Genomic DNA, 18,193 nt, shown 5'->3' on the forward strand with positions numbered 1-18,193 from the left:
TTTGATGGCTGTGTGAGAATCTGATACATGGAGCAGAAAGAGCACGAGGGGACAAGACTGAGCACAGAAGTCAGCACACTAAGGATACAGATGGAAAGGACCTGGATTCTTGATAACATTGTACAGTTCACTTGACTAACCATAAAATCCTCCAACCTTGGACTTTTTTAAAATGTGAGATACTGTTTAAATCACTGTTAGTTGGGTATTATATAACCTGGGGCCGAACTAATACAAGATGTATTTAAGATCTGATGCCGGAAGCCAGTCCATCCTTGCTGCTTGACACAGTCGCTGCAGGAAAGAAACATCTGCACAGCATATGTTTCAAGGGACCTGGCGTATATGGCATACTGTTCTTAATATGTTTGCTCACCTTCTTAGCGCTATGTGTTTTAACCAAGGTCACCTCTCCGAGAAAGGTTGTTTCCCCAGGTAGGGATTTTTCCCTGAAGTTAGGGAGGGAATAAAACCCCTTAACTAAATGCCAGGCGGGTAGTTAATCACTTTAACTACGAACAATCACCCTTAAGCTACATAATCTTTACTCCCTGGAATGGAGATAAGAAACGCCCTAACCTTTGGAATAGAAATTGACAGGATTAAAATCAACTGGTATAAATACAGATGTAACAAGACAATAAAACACAGAACCTGGTTGGAGATCCTGGCTAGAGAACCTGGCTAGGCTGCTGATCAACTGAACGCTGTCTCCGTGTCATTCCTTTTTTGCCCACTCCATCCACACCTTTGGGAACCCCTGGACCTGCTGGGGTTGCACCCCAACATCTGGCGCTCCTCCCACGGCCGGCTGTGTGCTTTCCCGCTCCCGGCGAAGGCTCCGGTGCCCCCGCTGCGTCCATCTCCGCCGCGCCCCCATCGAGCCCCAAGATGACCAACATCATGCTGTTCAGCGGCAGCTCCCACCAGGACCTGTCCCAGCGGGTGGCCGACCGGCTGGGCCTGGAGCTGGGCAAGGTGGTCACCAAGAAGTTCAGCAACCAGGAGACCAGCGTGGAGATCCTTGAAAGCGTGAGAGGGAAGGATGTGTACATCATCCAGAGCGGCTGCGGGGTGATCAATGACAACCTGATGGAGCTCCTCCTCATGATCCAGGCCTGCAAGATCGCGTCGTCGTCCCGGGTGACCGCCGTGATCCCGTGCTACCCCTACGCCCGCCAGGATAAGAAGGACCAGATTTGTGCTCCGAATACTGCGAAACTTGTGGCCGATATGCTCTCGCGTGCCGCTGGCGCAGACCACATCATCACCATGGACCTGCATGCTCCTCAGATCCAGGGCTTCTTTAACATTCCTGTGGATAACTTGTACGCGGAGCCCGCGGTCCTGCAGTGGATTCGGGAGAACATCGCCGATTGGAGGAACTGCATCATCGTGTCCCCAGACGCGGGCGGAGCCAAAAGGGTCACGTCGATAGCAGACAGGTTGAATGTGGAATTTGCCTTGATCCACAAGGGGAAGAAGGTGAACGAAGTGGACCGGATGGTGCTGGTGGGCAACGTGAAGAACCGTGTGGCCATCCTCGTGGATGACATGGCTGACACGTGTGGCACCATCTGCCACGCTGCTGACAAGCTGATCTCGGCCGGAGCCACCAAAGTTTATGCCATCCTTACCCATGGGATCTTCTCTGGGCCGGCTATTTCCAGAATAAATAGTGCCCCCTTTGAGGCCGTTGTTGTCACAAACACAATCCCGCAAGAGGACAAAATGAGTCACTGCTCCAAGATCCACGTTATTGACATGTCGATGATCTTGGCCGAAGCGATTCGCAGGACCCACAACGGTGAATCCCTGTCCTACCTGTTCAGCCACGTGCCGCTGTGAATCCAGACGGGAGCTCGGAGCGAGCCTGCTGGCTTCTGGCTAGTGTGTTTTTACCTGATTCTTAGCTTTAGGACTCAGCAGTTAGAACGCAAGACATCAAATTGTTGTGCCCTCCAACACCCACTGTTTCTTCCTTTGCACCTCCAGACCGATCAACTGAACGCTGCCTCTGTGTCCTTCATTCTTCGTGGACTCAGTCCACACCTTTGGGAACCCCTGGACCTGCTGAGGCTGGACCCCAACAAGAGTTACATCCATCCTGTTTGTTTTGTCTTTTATAGCAGAATTGAATAGTCTCAAATACTACAGCAAAAGCACATAACAAATAGAAACCATTTTGGAGGTGTGTGTTTTTTTAAGTGGAGGCTATAGGGGATGCGGTTTTGAATTAGGGAGGTGGCTGTGGAGATTCAAGAATGATGCCATGAGGTGAAGTGAGCAGAAATAATGATTGATGAGATGTAGTAGGTGAATATGATGGGCAATGTTGGTCAGCGGATCCAACATCCATTTTAGCCCCCTTCTCCCTCCCAGTGTAGAGGTTAGAAAACTTAAATACTCATTAGCAGCCTCTCTTGTTCCAGGGGGGTGGGAGAGAGGATGGTCAAGGCCACAGTTCTAGCCATGCACCCAATGATTTAAATATGAAAGTATGCTCGGGGGAATTTCTATGGCCAGTGTGGCTCAGTTGATTGTGCATTGTCCTGTGCACCAGTTTGATTCCTGGTCAGGGCACATACCCAGGTTGTGGGTTTGATCCCTGGAGGGTGTGTGGGAGGCAACCAATTGATGTTTCTCTCTCTCCCCCTCTCCCTTCCTCTCTCTCTAAAATCAATAAAAAAAATTTAAAATAATAATAATAAAAAGAACAGATAAAGCCAGAGCCATCCCTCCATCTTCTTCCTGCCTTAAACAAGAAAGTGATGCTTAGAGCAACCATTGTCACCTACCATCATGTGAGAAGCCACTATACTAAGAATGGCAGAGTGGAAACTTCAGAAGAGCCTCAGACTTGATGATGTATTTGAGCGGCTTCTTCAGTTCTGGATTGCCAACCTCCAGACCTATTGTGGGAGAAAAATGAATCCCTATTGTTAAACCACCTTGAGCTGGATTTTCTGCTACTTATAGCCCAGTTCATCCTAAATTCTCATTGAAGACAAGAGGAAGCTGGATAACATAATCCAACAGCCAAAGTTCACTTGAGGCAAAGGTCACTGTGAAATACAGCCTTTATTTTAGGTGACCATGTGCCCAACTGAAAATTGAAAAAGCTCTTCCTAATATAAGAGGACAGCTAGAGGTATTTTCCATAGGAGGATCCAAGCCGCTGGTGCTCAGCAGTACAAAGTCACGTTTCCTGTCCTCCCTCGCCCCCTAGCACCCTACAAGTACAAACTCAGACTGATTAAACTAGAATCTTGGAGATGGCAAATCCCAGGCTCCACATTTTTTAAAGCTTCGTGGTTGATTCGAACGAGCAGCCAGGGTTGAGAACTTTTGCTTTTAATGAATATATCTGTTTTAGGAAAACCTCTATTTTTATCCACTTCCTCCTTCTAAGATTTACATATTTTGAATTCAGTTATCTGGATCTCTGAACAGAGGTGGGAAATACCAGACGTGAGATACTTACAGATATCTGTTTCCCCCCTCCCCTGTAGATTAATTGTAATGCCATGAATCTTGAATGCAAACTACAGACGCATGCTTTCTAGAGCATCAAGAGAGAGCCTGTTGAGTGACATATTGCCATTCTGCTACATTTTTCTGTCAACTGCTTCAAGTGTCACCAAAACTCCCGCCTACATAGCAAGGAGACATAATCCCACTGCTCTTCTGTCCGAAACTTTTTCTGCAGCCTAGAATCCTCTTTTTAACCTGAGCCTTTTTTTTTATCTTCCAGAGTAGAAAATGTTTCTACTCTTGCTTTTTATCAGAGGCCTTTTCTGCTGTCTCAGTTCAGCCTTATGTATGTAGTGGTTATAATATATCTGGCCACAAAACTTGGCTATCTAAAACCCTGTATTTCCCATAACTGACTCCAGTTTCTATCATGAGTCCCCATTCTACTTGATGGCAGAACTGGAAGCAAGTCAATTCCAGGTAAACTCAGTCCATTCAGGGTTTTTCTCCCTCCCCAGAGAGTTTGGAGGGGACTGTTAGAACATCTGGACATGGAGAGGGCTCCTCTGGTCCTTGGTTGTCATCTGTCCATGCTAGCATCCTCTGCTATGCCTTGTTCCTAGAAGTCACCAATTGTCAGCATCTCTCCCCGCTGGCATCCACAGAGGCAACTGAGTTCCCATCTGGCCTTGGATATAAGGACAGTGCTGACATCTGCTCTTGGGCCCTCTCTTCCCAATACAAAGCATCTCCTAATCTGCCAGGCCTCCTTGAGATAGTCCTGAGCCTGTCTCACACAAGCGTGGATGCACGGCTGGCTATTCCAAGCTGGGAGACTCAGGACTGACCTGCAATGCTGAGATTTCTTACTCTACCCCCTCTGCCTCCCCCCCCCCCCCCCCCCCCCATATACACTCCCTATCCCCTCACACACAAGAGCAAAGGGCTAGAGAGTCTCAGACCTTAATCTTTCCTGGGATTCCCTGGGAGGACAAAGCAGACCCTCTCAGCCCTTGAGCCCCGCATTCATCATCAACCCAGAAAGGGGCCAACTCAGGGCCACCCCTTAGAGCAGCCGTGGGCAAACTATGGCCTGCAGGCCAGATCCGGCCAGTTTGAAATGAAAAAAACTAAAAAAAAAAAAAGACCGTACCCTTTTATGTAACGATGTTTACTTTGAATTTATATTAGTTCATACAAAAACTCCATCCATGCTTTTGTTCCGGCCCTCCGGTCCAGTTTAAGAACCCATTGTGGCCCTCGAGTCAAAAAGTTTGCCCACCCCTGCCTTAGAGACACACAGCAGTCTTTTCCCTCTTCTCCCTTATTCCGCGTTCACAGAATCTTCACCTATCAGAGCAAACAGGAAAAACTGCTGGCTCAATGTGTGGCTACAGAGTAGGGGCAAACAATAACCTTTAAACATATAATCAATAATTTTAATTAAATTTTAATGCACAAAATATACTTAAAATACATTAACACTTCAAAAATATTTTTTTTTAAATGGGAACTTTTTATTTCAAGAAAAATGATTTTAAATATAATAATGTTACATGCAATAAACATTAATATTTTAAGAAAAATGATCTTAAATATAATAAGACATGCAATAAATATTAATATCTCATGAAAAACAATTTTAAATATAATAATGTTACATGCAGTAAACACCAATTATTCAAGAAAAATGATCTTATATGATAATATTACATGCAATAAACATTAATATTTCAAGAAAAAAGAATTTTAAATATAATAATAGTTCCCAAACTGTACTAACATAGTATGATATCACAAAAGTTGTAGGAAATATTAAAAATATTCTACCACATCTCCTTGTCAGAACCTCAGAAGTCTGCCTTCAATTCCCTCATTCTCATCAAGAAAAATTACATTAAAAACTGGACACAATCCTATCTAATAAAAGACAAAAGGGTAATTGACTGTACCTTTGCTACGCTTCCCATTGGCTAATCAGGACGATATGCAAATTAACTGCCAACAAAGATGGCGGTTAATTTGCATACGTAGGCTCCAAGCAGTGGAGCGAAGCCAAACGTACCCGAAGCTGGCCGAGCAGCGAAGCCTCACGGCCCCGGGATCAGCGGAGCCGCGAAGCTTGATGGCTGTGGAGGGGGGGCTCTGGCTGGAGCCCAGCCAGAGCAAAGGCCTGGGTCCCGGGTGCCAGAGGAAAACTGGTGCCACCAGCCAAGGGAAGGGAAGGCCTATTGCACGAATCTCTTCGTGCAACATGCATCTAGTTTGTTACTATAATAGCCAATATTTATTGAGGCTTTTTATATACCAAGCAGAGTTTCAAGTTCCTTACATTTATTATCTTATTTAACCCTCACAACAACCTGGTGAGGTAGACACCATTGATTACCCCATTTTATAAATGAGGAAATTGAGAGTTGTTGCTTGCAGTGACTGAGTCCATAAATGATGGCTCTGATCCAAAATCCCAGGTTCTGAATCTCTATACTATCTTTTATCGACCCTGTGAATTATAGACCTGACAAGGTTTTTCTCTTGGTCATGGCTACTAGAAAGCTTAGCAATAAAAACTGTATACATCTTGGAATGTCCTTATTCCTGGCTGTTACATAGGGTGTCCCAAAATTCACGCAAGATTTGAATTTTGCATGAGCATTAACAACAACAACAACAACAACAAAGCCTAATTTTACTTGGTTTATTGAATCAGATTCTAATATCTGTTGCCCTTTGATTTCAATCCCTTCAATTTGATAAGCAGCACCAAGTACCAATTATGGCCCAGGAGCAGGGACAATGAAGACCAATGAAGACCACGGCTTTGCCTATGTGCCAGCAAAGCCGTGGAGGCCATTTACCCGATGTGCTATTCCATACATAACCCTATACTGTATACTTTATGAATCAATAAAAAATTTACAATTTTTAATTATAAACCTGTGTTTTCTATCAAAATTGGGACACCTTATATATCCCTACATTTGTATTCTTTTTTTTAATTTCCTAATTAAATTCCCTTCCCATCTTTTATATATCCAGGTAAGTTGCCACATAGCCTTTCAGAAGAAGGCATTACATCCCCCTCCTTAGATTCTCATGACCTCGTCTGTCTCCCAAAGCTGCTTGCTCTGCCTTTATCACCACTCTGCCATGGGCCCTGCGCAGACTTCCCTGAGGCCCACCCCTCATGTCTCTACCTCCTCCCAACATTTCTGAACTCAAATGAAGTGCCAGAGAGACCAAGTGATATAAGCAGGAGTAGCAGGGAGTTTACTCTCTGTATGGTGCCTTTAGCCAATGGGCCACAGAAGATGGGAGGAAGACAGCAGATAAATATGCTCTCTGTGCCTATGTTCAATGGATCATTTCAAGGCACAGATTTTCTGAACAGCCCCTCCAGAAATACTCTATGCGCTCAGGCAATCCCCTATACATCTTCAAATCTTGTGAAGAAGTAGCCAGCTTGGTATTTGCTGAAATACTCACTGTCAGTCAGTGGGTGGTTGTGAGGGTAACTTCCAGGAATAGGTGGGTCACTGCAGCTGAAGGCAATTCTCCAGAGAAGAGGGCAGCTGTGAGCCATTAGCAGCCAACACTCATAGCATCTGGGGAAATGATGCTCTGACCTTGTAATGGGGTGGACCAATCAAATATCATCCACCACAGGAGATAAAAACAAGTGTATTACTTGGAAATTGATAGAAATTTGAGATATCAAGGGTCAAGTAGTCAGTTGAAAAGTCTATAACTCAGAGAAGGGGGTATGAATTGGATATATATATTTGGTAGTGGTCATTTAGATGGTATTTTTTTAAATCATGTGGATAGCTCTACTGATATGCTAGAAAAAGCTCTAGCATAGTGAAGTAAAAAGGAAGCTGCAGAATAGTGTTTATAATACAGCCTTTTGTATAAAAAAGAGGAAAACTAAGAATACACATACATATACAACAGGAAACATTTGCATTTACAAAAGGAAACCCTGGAAGAATACACAAGGAACTAATAAAAGTGCTTACCTGAAGGGTAACGGGGAAGAGGTGGATATGGAGAGGAATAGGCATGAGACTTCTTAACGTATTTTTATATCATTTCCGTTTTCTATGTTATTGCCTATTATAAAAATAAATCCTGTTTTAAATTTTGTTTTAAAGAAAGAAATCCATGTAGAGAGTTGAAATCTTCCATGAAGAAAGAAAGGAGGAGAGAGGAGAGCCCAGATCCAAGGCCTAAAGAAAATGGACGTTTAGAATTTTAGAGGAAGGACAACAAAAAGAGCAAGAAGCAGAAGGTAAGAGGTAAGAGGAGAAAACCAGGAATGAGTGGTGTTAGGATTCCTTTCATGAAAGCAGTGGTATGTGAGCTGTGGTGAAACCATTGGGAACCTTATTTAGCTGTGATGGGAGTATTTACATTGTGGGAAAAGGAAACGGATACACGTCAGGGCTTCTCCAGCTAGGAGCCACTTTGCCAGCACACCCCTGCATGGAGTCAGGAGAAGGAAAATTCTGAGAATGCCACCGAAAGACCAAATGAAACAAGGACAGAAAAATATCTGTCATTCATAGGGTTATCAACACGGAGGTCACTGATGAATCAACTAGAGCAGTTCCAGTGGAGAGGGGGGCATGGGAGCCTGACCCGGAGAAAAGAGTGAGTGAGAGGTAAGGAGGAGAAGGCACTAAGTAGAGACCACTCTTCCAATACGTTTTGCTGTGAAGCAGAGACATGAAATCAAGAAGTTGCTGATTTGGGATCAAGGGAGGGGAATGTATGCTTTAAGAACAGTAATGTTAAAGCCCATATGTCCACTGATAAGATTGTCCAAAAGAGAAAGACTGAGAGAAAAATGTTGAAAAGAGAGGGAAATGTCCAGAGCACACAGAGAGGGACTCTCATTTCTTCCATTAGAGGACGAAGTTTATGAATCTCCAAGCAGCATTTGTGATGGGGCGGTGCCCAGATTCACAAGGCCCTGCCATCTCCCTGCCAATGGAAATTCATTACTAACACTTTGACATTGATCTTAAGACAAAGTGCACATGTGTACCTTTTCTGGAGATGCATAACCAATTAATAAATAAATTTCTAGATATCTCCATGTCTCAAAGGAAGCTGGAGTACATACCTAAAAACCCACGACTCCAGCCTGGGAAAGAAGGGAACCTGCTGAAGTGTGTCAACATTCTAGACAAATGCCCCAAAAAGGTTAGGGGTATTACGTGTCAGAATTTCACTGTCTGCCACTTCTAGATTATACTTGAGTTAAAGTGCTAATGTTTGATTAATGCGTTCTTGCTTTTAGTAGCTCAGCTAAAAGCACAGCTTCTAGTGAGCAGACAGTACATTAAATCGAAACATAAAAGAGACTAAAAGTGCTCCAGAGACTGCTTTGAATGAGAAGGAGAAGGCTTAGACGATGGAGGTGATGATTACCTTAATTGTTTTGAAAAGGAAAGGACTGATCTTTCACTCAGAGGGAGGTGCTCCGGTCTTGGTAGCAGTTTTCCACCATCTTCTGGTTATTTGGCAGCTATGGAGACCAATGTCTTTTACGTGAATCACACTTGAATGGGGTCCTTGCTATGCTAACTGGGTGTTCATAGAGTTACGTTAATGTAATGCAGAAGGCCTTTGGACAAAATGCCTACCACCCTACCTGTGATGAATAGTAATTATCTATTTTATTATTCTCTTTAAAAATATTTTTTATTGTTGATAGTATTTTCCCTATTTTCTTATTCTTGTTACTACTATTTAGTCATTCATTTCTGAAAATTCTGCTGTTTCTCTGTTATTACCTGAATGTTGTGATCACAAGTAAATTGTTCCATGAAGGAAAAATTCGTATTTGCAATCCTGCTGGATTTTAAGATTTCTATTCAAATGAAGACCTGTCTATGAACAGTGTATCCAGAACAATGTCTTTTGTAACTGTAACTGACCAATTGGCAGCTTCTTATAGTTCAGGTGGTGTTTAAGTACATCTTCAGAGTTTCAAACTAGTGTTTGGGATTCAGCGACCTTATTCTTAACTAGAGGCCTGGTGCACGAAATTCGTGCATGGGGAGTGTGGGGGTGGAGGTTGTCCCTAGCCCGGCCTGCACCCTCTTGCAATCCAGGACCACTGGCTCCTAACCACTTCCCTGCCTGCCTGCCTGATCACCCATGACCACTCTGCCTGTCTGCCTGATTGCCCCTAACCACTCGCCTGCCTGCCTGATTGCCCCTAATCACTCTGCTGCCTGCCTGATCACCCCTAACTGCTCACCTGCCTGCCTGATTGCCCCTAACCATTCTGCCTGCCTACCTGATCGTCCCTAACCACCTCTGCCTTGGCCCCTGCCACCACGGCTTCATGTGGAAGGATGTCTGGAAGGTTGTTCGGTTGTCCGGTCTAATTAGCATGTTACGCTTTTATTATTATAGATAGCAATATATTGTTAAAAAAAAGTTTCACTTCATCCTGTTTGGGTGGGTTTCTGAGGACAAGCTCCTTAGAAGCAAAATCTGAATGGGGATTCTTGTGTAAACAATTTATTGACAGAATGAGAGAGTACTCTCAGGAAAAACCTGTAAGAGAGTGAGGGAAGCAGAATAAGGAAGGGAAATAGGTAGAAAAAGACGTGGTTTCCCAAGATGGCCTTGCCTCAGCCTGATCTCAGGGCGAGTTCTAGAGCATGAGTTGTACCACAGTTTGTTCTGCCTTGAGACAAGGGGGCTGAACTTTTATACCACCCCTAAGAGTCAGCCATTGGCTACAAGCCACTCTCCTGGAGAGGGGGTCATGACCTTCCTGTTTCCTGGGACTCCCATTGGCTCAGGGCAGCTGCCCAACGAAAGGGGAGCTGTGAGCTGCTATTAGCAGTCAACACCCGCAGTGAATGTGGAGCACTGGAGGGGACTGGGAGCCCCAACCTAGAAAAAGAGAGTGTGGGTGGGATAGTGATAGCACTGCCTCAGAGGGCAAATGGCCGTGGTGATTCCAATCCTGACCTTCATCCAGGAACAGTTTCAGCAGGGAGTGCGGGCTTCCTTCAGCCGTGCCATTTGGATCACTGCTGGTAGTTCTTGAATGTTCACTGGTTATATTTCTCAGGGATGGAAACAGAACTTCCAAGTGTTACCGACTTATCTGAGAACTAGAATTAGAGATGTTCAGCCCACAGTTTACTGCTTCTGTTCCCCTATTTAATGGTTGTTAAATACTTTTTAGGGCATTCCAAGTAGCAAACAACATATCAAAGGCACAAATCTTATTCTAGAAATACTTACATTTTACAACAATTGATACCATTAGGAATTGCCCATATAAAATGACAAGGATGACATCATTATTATGAGTCTAGCTGTCTCTTTTAGAAGGTCAGTCTCACAGGGCAAAGCTGTGGTTTGGATGAGTAATATGAAAAAAAGGCACAAGGCAGTTTGCTTGGTACATTATGTTATATTGTCAGGAGAAAAATAAGTACATTGTGTGCTCTGTGTAGTCTGTGACCAAAGGTTAATTCAGTAAACCATTCTCTGAGGTGAGCAGATGAGCTTCAGATGAGCAAAGAAACAAATCAATATCTGCTTCTGCAGCATGTTAATCACAGTGCAACTCCTTGCAGATTTCAATGCTTTTGTTCTGTCTGCTACTGAAGATGCTTTTCCAAAGCATGGATTTTATGTCCAGAAAGTTGAGTATAGGAATGCTCCGAGATCAAGTTTCTTGGTCAGGATCAATGCTCCCGGCCAGTAGGACTAGCACACTGAATGGAATGGCAGAACCTGAGTTCCGGAGCCGTGGCCACCTACAGGGTTGCTGGGTGGTGGGATTTCCTGGTAGGATGCAGTACACTGACAAAGGAACCTGGGGCAGAGTGCTGAGGTGAACTCAGCGTCCAGAAGAGAGATTGCTTTGTTCTATGACTACTAAAAACAATTCTCTTCGCAAGACAGGAATAAGGTGGGCCCCAGAGAGAACAAATGTGAGTGGGTGCCTAAAGAAAGGACAGAAGTCATCCCAGGAAAGCATTCCCAGTAACTCCCACCTCTGCAAAGGAGGGAATGTGGCTGACTAAGCTGGAAGGCATATTGGATTTCCCCATCATCTTCCGAATGCCTAATACTTAGTAAGAGCTTACTAAGTACGTGTTTAATTAATGAATGTTCTACAGGCCAATTAGTTTTAACATTCAAATTTAAACAAAAGGTATTAACTAGACACCTGCTTGAAAGGATAGCTTTTTGAGAAATGCTAAGTTTATAAGTCAACTCAAGAAGCCTTTAGGTTTCTCAATTAGCAAACCCTTTAAAAGATTCCATGAGAAAATCATGTTTCCTGGCTTCTTTACAGCCCCAAATTTCTCAGAACAGTTTTTTGTAGGTCAGTGTAGCAGCTGTCTGAGTACCAGTACTGCCCTTTCCACATCACTGAAAATAGCAATGTGGTCAATGCTGTAGCCCAGGAGTAAGCATCACAACCTCCTGAGGATCTTATTAACATTAAAATACAGATTTCTAAAAACACTCTAGATTATTAGTTATGAGGTCTAGGGTGGAGCTTAAAAATCTCATTCATAATAAACACTCCGGTAGTTCTGATGTGGATGTGTATCAGTAGGGTATTGCCACAATAATAATGCATCACTAACCATGCAAATCTCAGTGTCAGACAGCAATAAGCACCTCCTTTCCACTCACTCACACATCAGCAGGTAAACTGAGTACAGCTTATCTAGGCTGGACTAGGCTCCAACCTGTTGGTCCAGATCTGCTCCGCATGCGTCTCATCCTCCGTGAACTAACATCTACATGAGGCAGGTTCTTCTCATGGAGAAAAGCAGGAGTGTGAGATGGCAAACCCTACCACCCAAGCAGATGCCACGCCTCTGCTCACACCTTGTCTGCTAATATCCCATTGGCCAAAGGGAGAAACATGACCAAGACAAAAGTCAATGGAAGGGAAATATCCTGTGCTCATGGAATCCTGGTGAGGGGAGTAAATATTTGCTGATAATTCAATCCATCACAGGGTAGTACAAAGACTTTGTACTTTGAAAAGCACTAGAGTCTCTTGAACCAATCCAGGGAAGGTGAATGTAAGGTCAACTTTTTATTTAATTAGTTATTCAACAAATATTTATGAGTGACTACCAAATGCCAGACAGACAGGTAATGAGTCATTGTTTATCTGAAAAGAGTCCAGTCCAAAGGCAGATCAGCACATAGATAATCACAAGGCAATGTGCCGGTTACTATGTAACAGAAGCAACAGAGAGTTAGCTTAAAAGTCTAAAATTGACCTGAAAAGCAAAATGTAGTGTTCTCTGTGAGCCAGCAATGATTTTTTTTAAATCCTTAAAATATGGGAGACATACAGAATCAGATTGTAAGATAACATCAAATCCCAGATGGCTCTCTGGAGAAGACTGCTGCAAATGATGGAATGTTTCAGGCTCATGGGTTTAGACATGAGGGCGAGAGGAGACCGGGGAGACCATCAGCATAGCAACTAGCAGAATTCTCAGAGATGACTTTCATTGGCCCAGACAGAGGCATACATCCACCCCTGAACCACTCCTGTGACACTAATTGGCCTAAAATGGGTCATAGCCCTCCTCCTGAATGGAGAAGTTCAGGTGATCAGCCACATAAACAGAGTGGGAGGTGGTTTTTCCCAAGAGAAAATCAATGTACTGGAAAAAAAATAAAATAAAATAATTTATTTTTATACTGACATAGAATTACCTTCAAGATATATTGTTGGATAAAATAAAAAAATTGAAGAATATTTTATATGTGTATTTATGTGAGTAAATTTTATATTTTTTTAATATAGCTTTGTATATCTATAAGCATAGAAATATTATACACAACAAAGTCCTGAAGATAGTCGGGGAGATGACTGGGATCTGACGAGATGTAATAGAAAGGAACTTAGATTTTTTTTTTTTTTATATTTGAGGCTGGTTGATTCTGTCCTCTCACTAGAAATCCCAAGAGATCACGGATTTGGGCTGTCTTGCTCACTACTGTATCTCTAGAGCTTTAAAGAGTGGCTGGCACATTTTTAGGAGGTGCTTAGTAAATATTTATATAAGGAACCAGTGAAGAGCAAACACAGAGGAATGAAGGTGTGAAAGGCTATGGGCCAATTAGGAATTTCAAATCTTTTGGCATGACCAGAGTGCTTGGTACAAAAGAAGGAGTGGCAGGAGCTGAAGCTGTAAAGTAGGCAGGAGTCCATTCATGAGCAATGCCAGGGAACAGCATTACTTACTGGGTAACAGATGTTAGGCAGGTGAGAGTCAGGATAGGATTTGCCTTTTAGAAAGGTTGCTTATGCCTCCATTTGAAGGATGGAATGGAGCAAAACAGGATGGAGAACTAAATGCCAGACAAAACAATTGGTTGTCAGAGGCCACCTCAGAGAAATGAATCCTGAAATCAGGGCAGTAAGGATAAGGAAATAATGGATTTGAGAGCTATGCAGGCCTTGCTGACTGATAGAATGGGGGGAGAGAGAAGGCGGGGAGGTATCTAAGATGACTCCCAGGTGTCTGGATGGTACCAGACACCTACAGACAGGAACTGTGAAAAGGCCAGGCCAGTGTGTCTCAGTGGTTAAGCAACGACCTATGAACCAGGAATGGTTCAATTCCCAGTCAAGGCACATACCCAGGTTGCAGACTCGATCCCTAATGGGGGACATGCAGGAGGTAGCCGATCAATGATTCTCTCTCATCGTTGATATTTCTGTCTCTCTCTCTCCCTCTCCCTTCCTCTCTGAAATCAATAAAGCCATTTCTTAAAAAATAAAATAAAATGTTTTTAAAAAAAGAAGTTTGTGGCTGAGGGTTCTGAGCTCCGCTTCAGACATGCTGATTTCCAGGTACTGAGGAGCATCGAGGTGAAGATGTCCAACAGAACACCTGGGGTTTGTACTGAGGCCTCACTTTTCTTCTGCTCAGAGAGAGTTTTCAGTGTTTCCTTAAACAGTTGTAAAAGGAACCAATCCTCAGACAATGGTGTTTAAGCGCTTGCTCACTTAACAAAGGAGGGGCAGCCCAGCAGAAGTGGTTTTGTCCTGAGGCCCAGGATTTTAACTCACCTTGCTCTCTCTAAAGCAGCGGTTCTCAACCTATGGGTCGCGACCCCTTTGGGGGTTGAATGACCCTTTCACAGGGGTTGCCTAAGGCCATCGGAAAACACATATATAATTACATATTGTTTTTGTGATTAATCACTATGCTTTCATTATGTTCAATTTGTAACAATGAAATTGGGGGTCACCACAACATGAAGAACTGTATTAAAGGGTCGCGGCATTAGGAAGGTTGAGAACCACTGCTCTAAAGAATGTTATCCTCTTTTTCATTAGCCAGAATAACATTAATTACACCATTTGTTATAAGGAAAGAGATTGAAAAATGTGCCCTTGGAGAGTTAAAAACAGAAGGTACACAGGGGTGTTTGTGGACATAGGTTGGTTTCCATTTACAGGGATTATCTGGCAAGGGTAACTGGGGGAGAGACCAGAGAACTCACAGTCCCCTCAACTGAGGTTCCCTTTTGGCAGGATCCTCAGCTCTTGGCTCTGATCTCCAGAGCACCCCTTTCTTTCACTCGCTTGTCCAACATTCTCTTTCATCTGTTTCAAGGCTCTGAGTTTGTAATAGTGATAAATGGTAAGAATGGGGATGAATGGCCAGACACCTCGAGGGCAATGACATTCTGATTCCCCAGGGAACCAAGTTCTGCACCTGGCATGGCAGTGCAGCGAGCAGAGGAATACAAAAAGAGCCTTTTACCCGGGATTCGTTTTCCCCACGCTGAAAAGGTGAAGCCTGGGATGAGAAGAACTTTCCTCTCCCACAACAAAAGCTGAAAACTTAAACCCACCTTGTGCCTAACCACCAGCCTCTCTGGAAAACCTTCCCCTCTTTGTCTCTGTGTGTTTCACAGCTATTGGGACTGGATTGTTCAAAGGAATACCTGACCTTGTTTGTTAGATGAGACGCAGAAATGCTGACCGTGGCCTCCTTTATTTGCTCCGGCTGCTAACCTGGCAGAACTGCAGAATATTAGACACTTCAGCAGCTTTAGTCAGGCTGGGGGTGTAGAACAATGAGTGCAGAAAGCTCCCTCTTACAGGCGCTGCACTTCCCTCTGGAGGGAGGGTGGGACGCCATTAGGAAGGACTAAGCACAAACAGAAGCGAGATGTAGGCATGCTGAGGACCAAGGCCAGTTTCAGCTACTGCTGTTTGACCTGCTGGTGCTGTTTCTACTCAGAATGGGTTTTCTGCTTTGTTGCGTTGCCTGGGTCCTGCCATTAATTTTGTAAGAGGGAGACAGTGAGCCCATAAGGCCAGAGGCAATATCGCATTTATCTCCAGGTCGTAGCTCAGAACCTAGAGACTGACAGAGGCAGAGATTATGAGGAGGGTATCTTTTGCAAACGTAGAAGGTCTATAGTTTTTACTTTCAATTTGCGGAAGAGAAACCTAGGTTTGGAGAGGTTAAGAGACTGGTTTAAAACACAAAGCTAGTCAGTAGCAGTGTCTCCCTGCATCCTGTGAACGTGCGCCGCTCCTGCGGGGTATGGCAGCCTGGAGCAGAGCCCTGCCATCTCAGCACCAGTGCTGGAGATCGCTGGGAATCCCATGTCTGAGGATGTTCGACAGAGTCATATGTATCTCTCTCACTTGCCCCTCACCTGTGAGTTCAGCATCTGTGAACTGGCTCTCCTGTGGCCTCTTAGGAAACCCTGGAGATATTCTCAGATGACATTGAGAAGAGGAAGGCCAGTGCCAGAAGAAGGCTGGAGAGGCGCGCCCTGGAGAGCGCAGGATTGAGATGGAAGAAACAGGGCAAGTACCCAGAAGTCCACATTCCTCTGAGAATCTACAGCCGTTTCCTGCCTTTAATTCCTATACTTGCTCCTCTGGTTCTGCTTTGGGTCCCACCAGCACTGAGGGCCATGAGGTTGTCTCCATTTCTCCTCTTATTTATTTATTTTTGTTTTTTAAGAAAAGCATCTTTTAAAAAATATATATATTTACTGATTTTTTACAGAGAGGAAGGGAGAGGGATAGAGAGTTAGAAACATCCATCAGCTGCCTCCTGCACACCCCCTACTGGGAATATGCCTGCAACCAAGGTACATGCCCTTGACCAGAATTGAACCTGGGACCCTCAGTCCATAGGCCGACGCTCTATCCACTGAGCCAAACCGGTTAGGGCTCCATTTCTCCTCTTAGCAAAAGTCCTGGTTCCCAAGCAGACTTTTTGCTGACCCCTGGGTCACCCACTGCGAGCCAGGGCAGTCCTTCATTCTGCATTGGGAGCCTGGAGGAAGACTCTCCTTCCCTTCGTTTGCCCAGATGCTGAGAGTTGGCAAAGCAAAAGCAGATGTGTGGCCCAAAACTGTTCCCAAGAAAGATGAAAACAGCGTAGTCCCTCCTGCCGTTGTGGACAGTGTTGGGGAGAGTGATAACTCGGACTGTGTTCCTATGCCCAGTTTCCAAAATTCCTTCAGCCAAGCTATGGAAGCAGCCTTCATGAAACTGGACACGCCCGCTGCTTCAGATGCCCTCTCTGAGGAGAAAGGAGGGAAGGGAAGGGAAGGGAAGGGAAGGGACAGAAGCTCCTGTTCAGCACCTCAGTCGTCCACACCAAGTGACACTACTGGCCCAGGCTACCTTCTCCATCTGGTTTTCTTTTTTTCGTGCTTTTGTTTTGCTGCTGTAATTTTTAATTATCTGAGTTTGAACAGATTAGTTCTGGGGGGGAGGGGGTTTCCAAGATTTTAAATACAGTGTATTTTCCAGCTTCCTGTCTTTACATCAAAATAAACTATTGACACTCATCAGAGAAAAAAAAAAAAGAAAAGCAATGTCTCAGGGACCTTTGCAGATAAGCAACTGAATACAATTCTGTCATATTTAATTAAAAAGGTCGTTTGCTGGAAGGACGTTGGGATATGGAGATGTTGGGAATCTAGAACCCCAAATCAGAAAAGGGACTGGAGTTAGGACGGGCGCAAAGTACAGATTACATATAGGAAACTAGAAGGGGGAAAACTTAAAACATAGTTTCAAACCAAATTTTGTGCATTCTTGAATGGCAGATAAGTTGTCTAGGCCTGTGGTGGGCAAACTGCGGCTCGCAAGCCACATGCGGCTCTTTGGCCCCTTGAGTGTGGCTCTTCCTAAGACTTAGGAGTACCCTAGTTAAGTTAATAACAATGTACCTACCTATATAGTTTAAGTTTAAAAAATTTGGCTCTCAAAAGAAATTTCAATCTTTGTACTGTTGATATTTGGCTTTGTTGACTAATGAGTTTGCCGACCACTGGTCTAGGCTGTTTTGAACAGATTTGGGTGCTTCTTAACCCAAAATTATATCTTAATTGCCTGGGCCTGGCAGATCTCTCTATTTATTCTGAAGTTTATCTCTAGAAGACCTTTGGAACATATGATTGAATGTCAGCCCCCATAGGTGTTCCCCATCCTGGGAAAACTCTCAGGGTTGGTCCCAAGAGCTTTGCTTTTCAATGCTTCTCACGTCTCTCAGGTTTATGATAGTGGAAAAGTCATTGCTTCTTAAAGTGGATGCTTCTGCTAAAGAGAGTCATTCTTTTTTTTTTTCACCTCTGAAATCAGGATGTATTTTAAAAGCAACCGTTTGTCCTAGTTTAATTGGTAGCACTTTTTTCTTCATTGGATATA

At 44.0% G+C, this 18,193-nt stretch overlaps 1 protein-coding gene and 1 long non-coding RNA gene across 3 annotated transcripts in view; both read left to right on the forward strand.

The window, feature by feature from the left end:
* The window catches only part of LOC102245912, a 113,312-nt gene that overhangs the window by 77,380 nt on the left and 17,739 nt on the right, over positions 1-18,193 (forward strand). The window contains exons 3-4 of one of the 2 annotated variants that reach the window (XR_313600.2): positions 7,629-7,765; positions 16,225-16,428. This is a non-coding gene — a long non-coding RNA (uncharacterized LOC102245912). Of the gene's footprint in view, positions 1-7,628; positions 7,766-16,224; positions 16,429-18,193 lie in introns of those variants that run through there. The other variant, XR_001362174.1, reaches the window with a different exon arrangement.
* LOC102245614 (ribose-phosphate pyrophosphokinase 2) lies at positions 831-2,013 on the forward strand. The gene has a single exon (XM_005866455.2). It carries the CDS (start codon positions 892-894, stop codon positions 1,846-1,848), a length of 957 nt encoding a protein of 318 aa, XP_005866517.1. The 5' UTR covers positions 831-891; the 3' UTR covers positions 1,849-2,013.

This window comes from Myotis brandtii, unplaced genomic scaffold (assembly GCF_000412655.1).
Source record: "Myotis brandtii unplaced genomic scaffold, ASM41265v1 scaffold230, whole genome shotgun sequence".
Lineage (NCBI taxonomy): Eukaryota > Metazoa > Chordata > Mammalia > Chiroptera > Vespertilionidae > Myotis > Myotis brandtii.

What these genes read in the sequence shown, in the direction of transcription:
- LOC102245614 (XM_005866455.2), top strand. Translation starts at nt 892, where the DNA reads ATGACCAACATCATGCTGTTCAGCGGCAGCTCCCACCAGGACCTGTCC.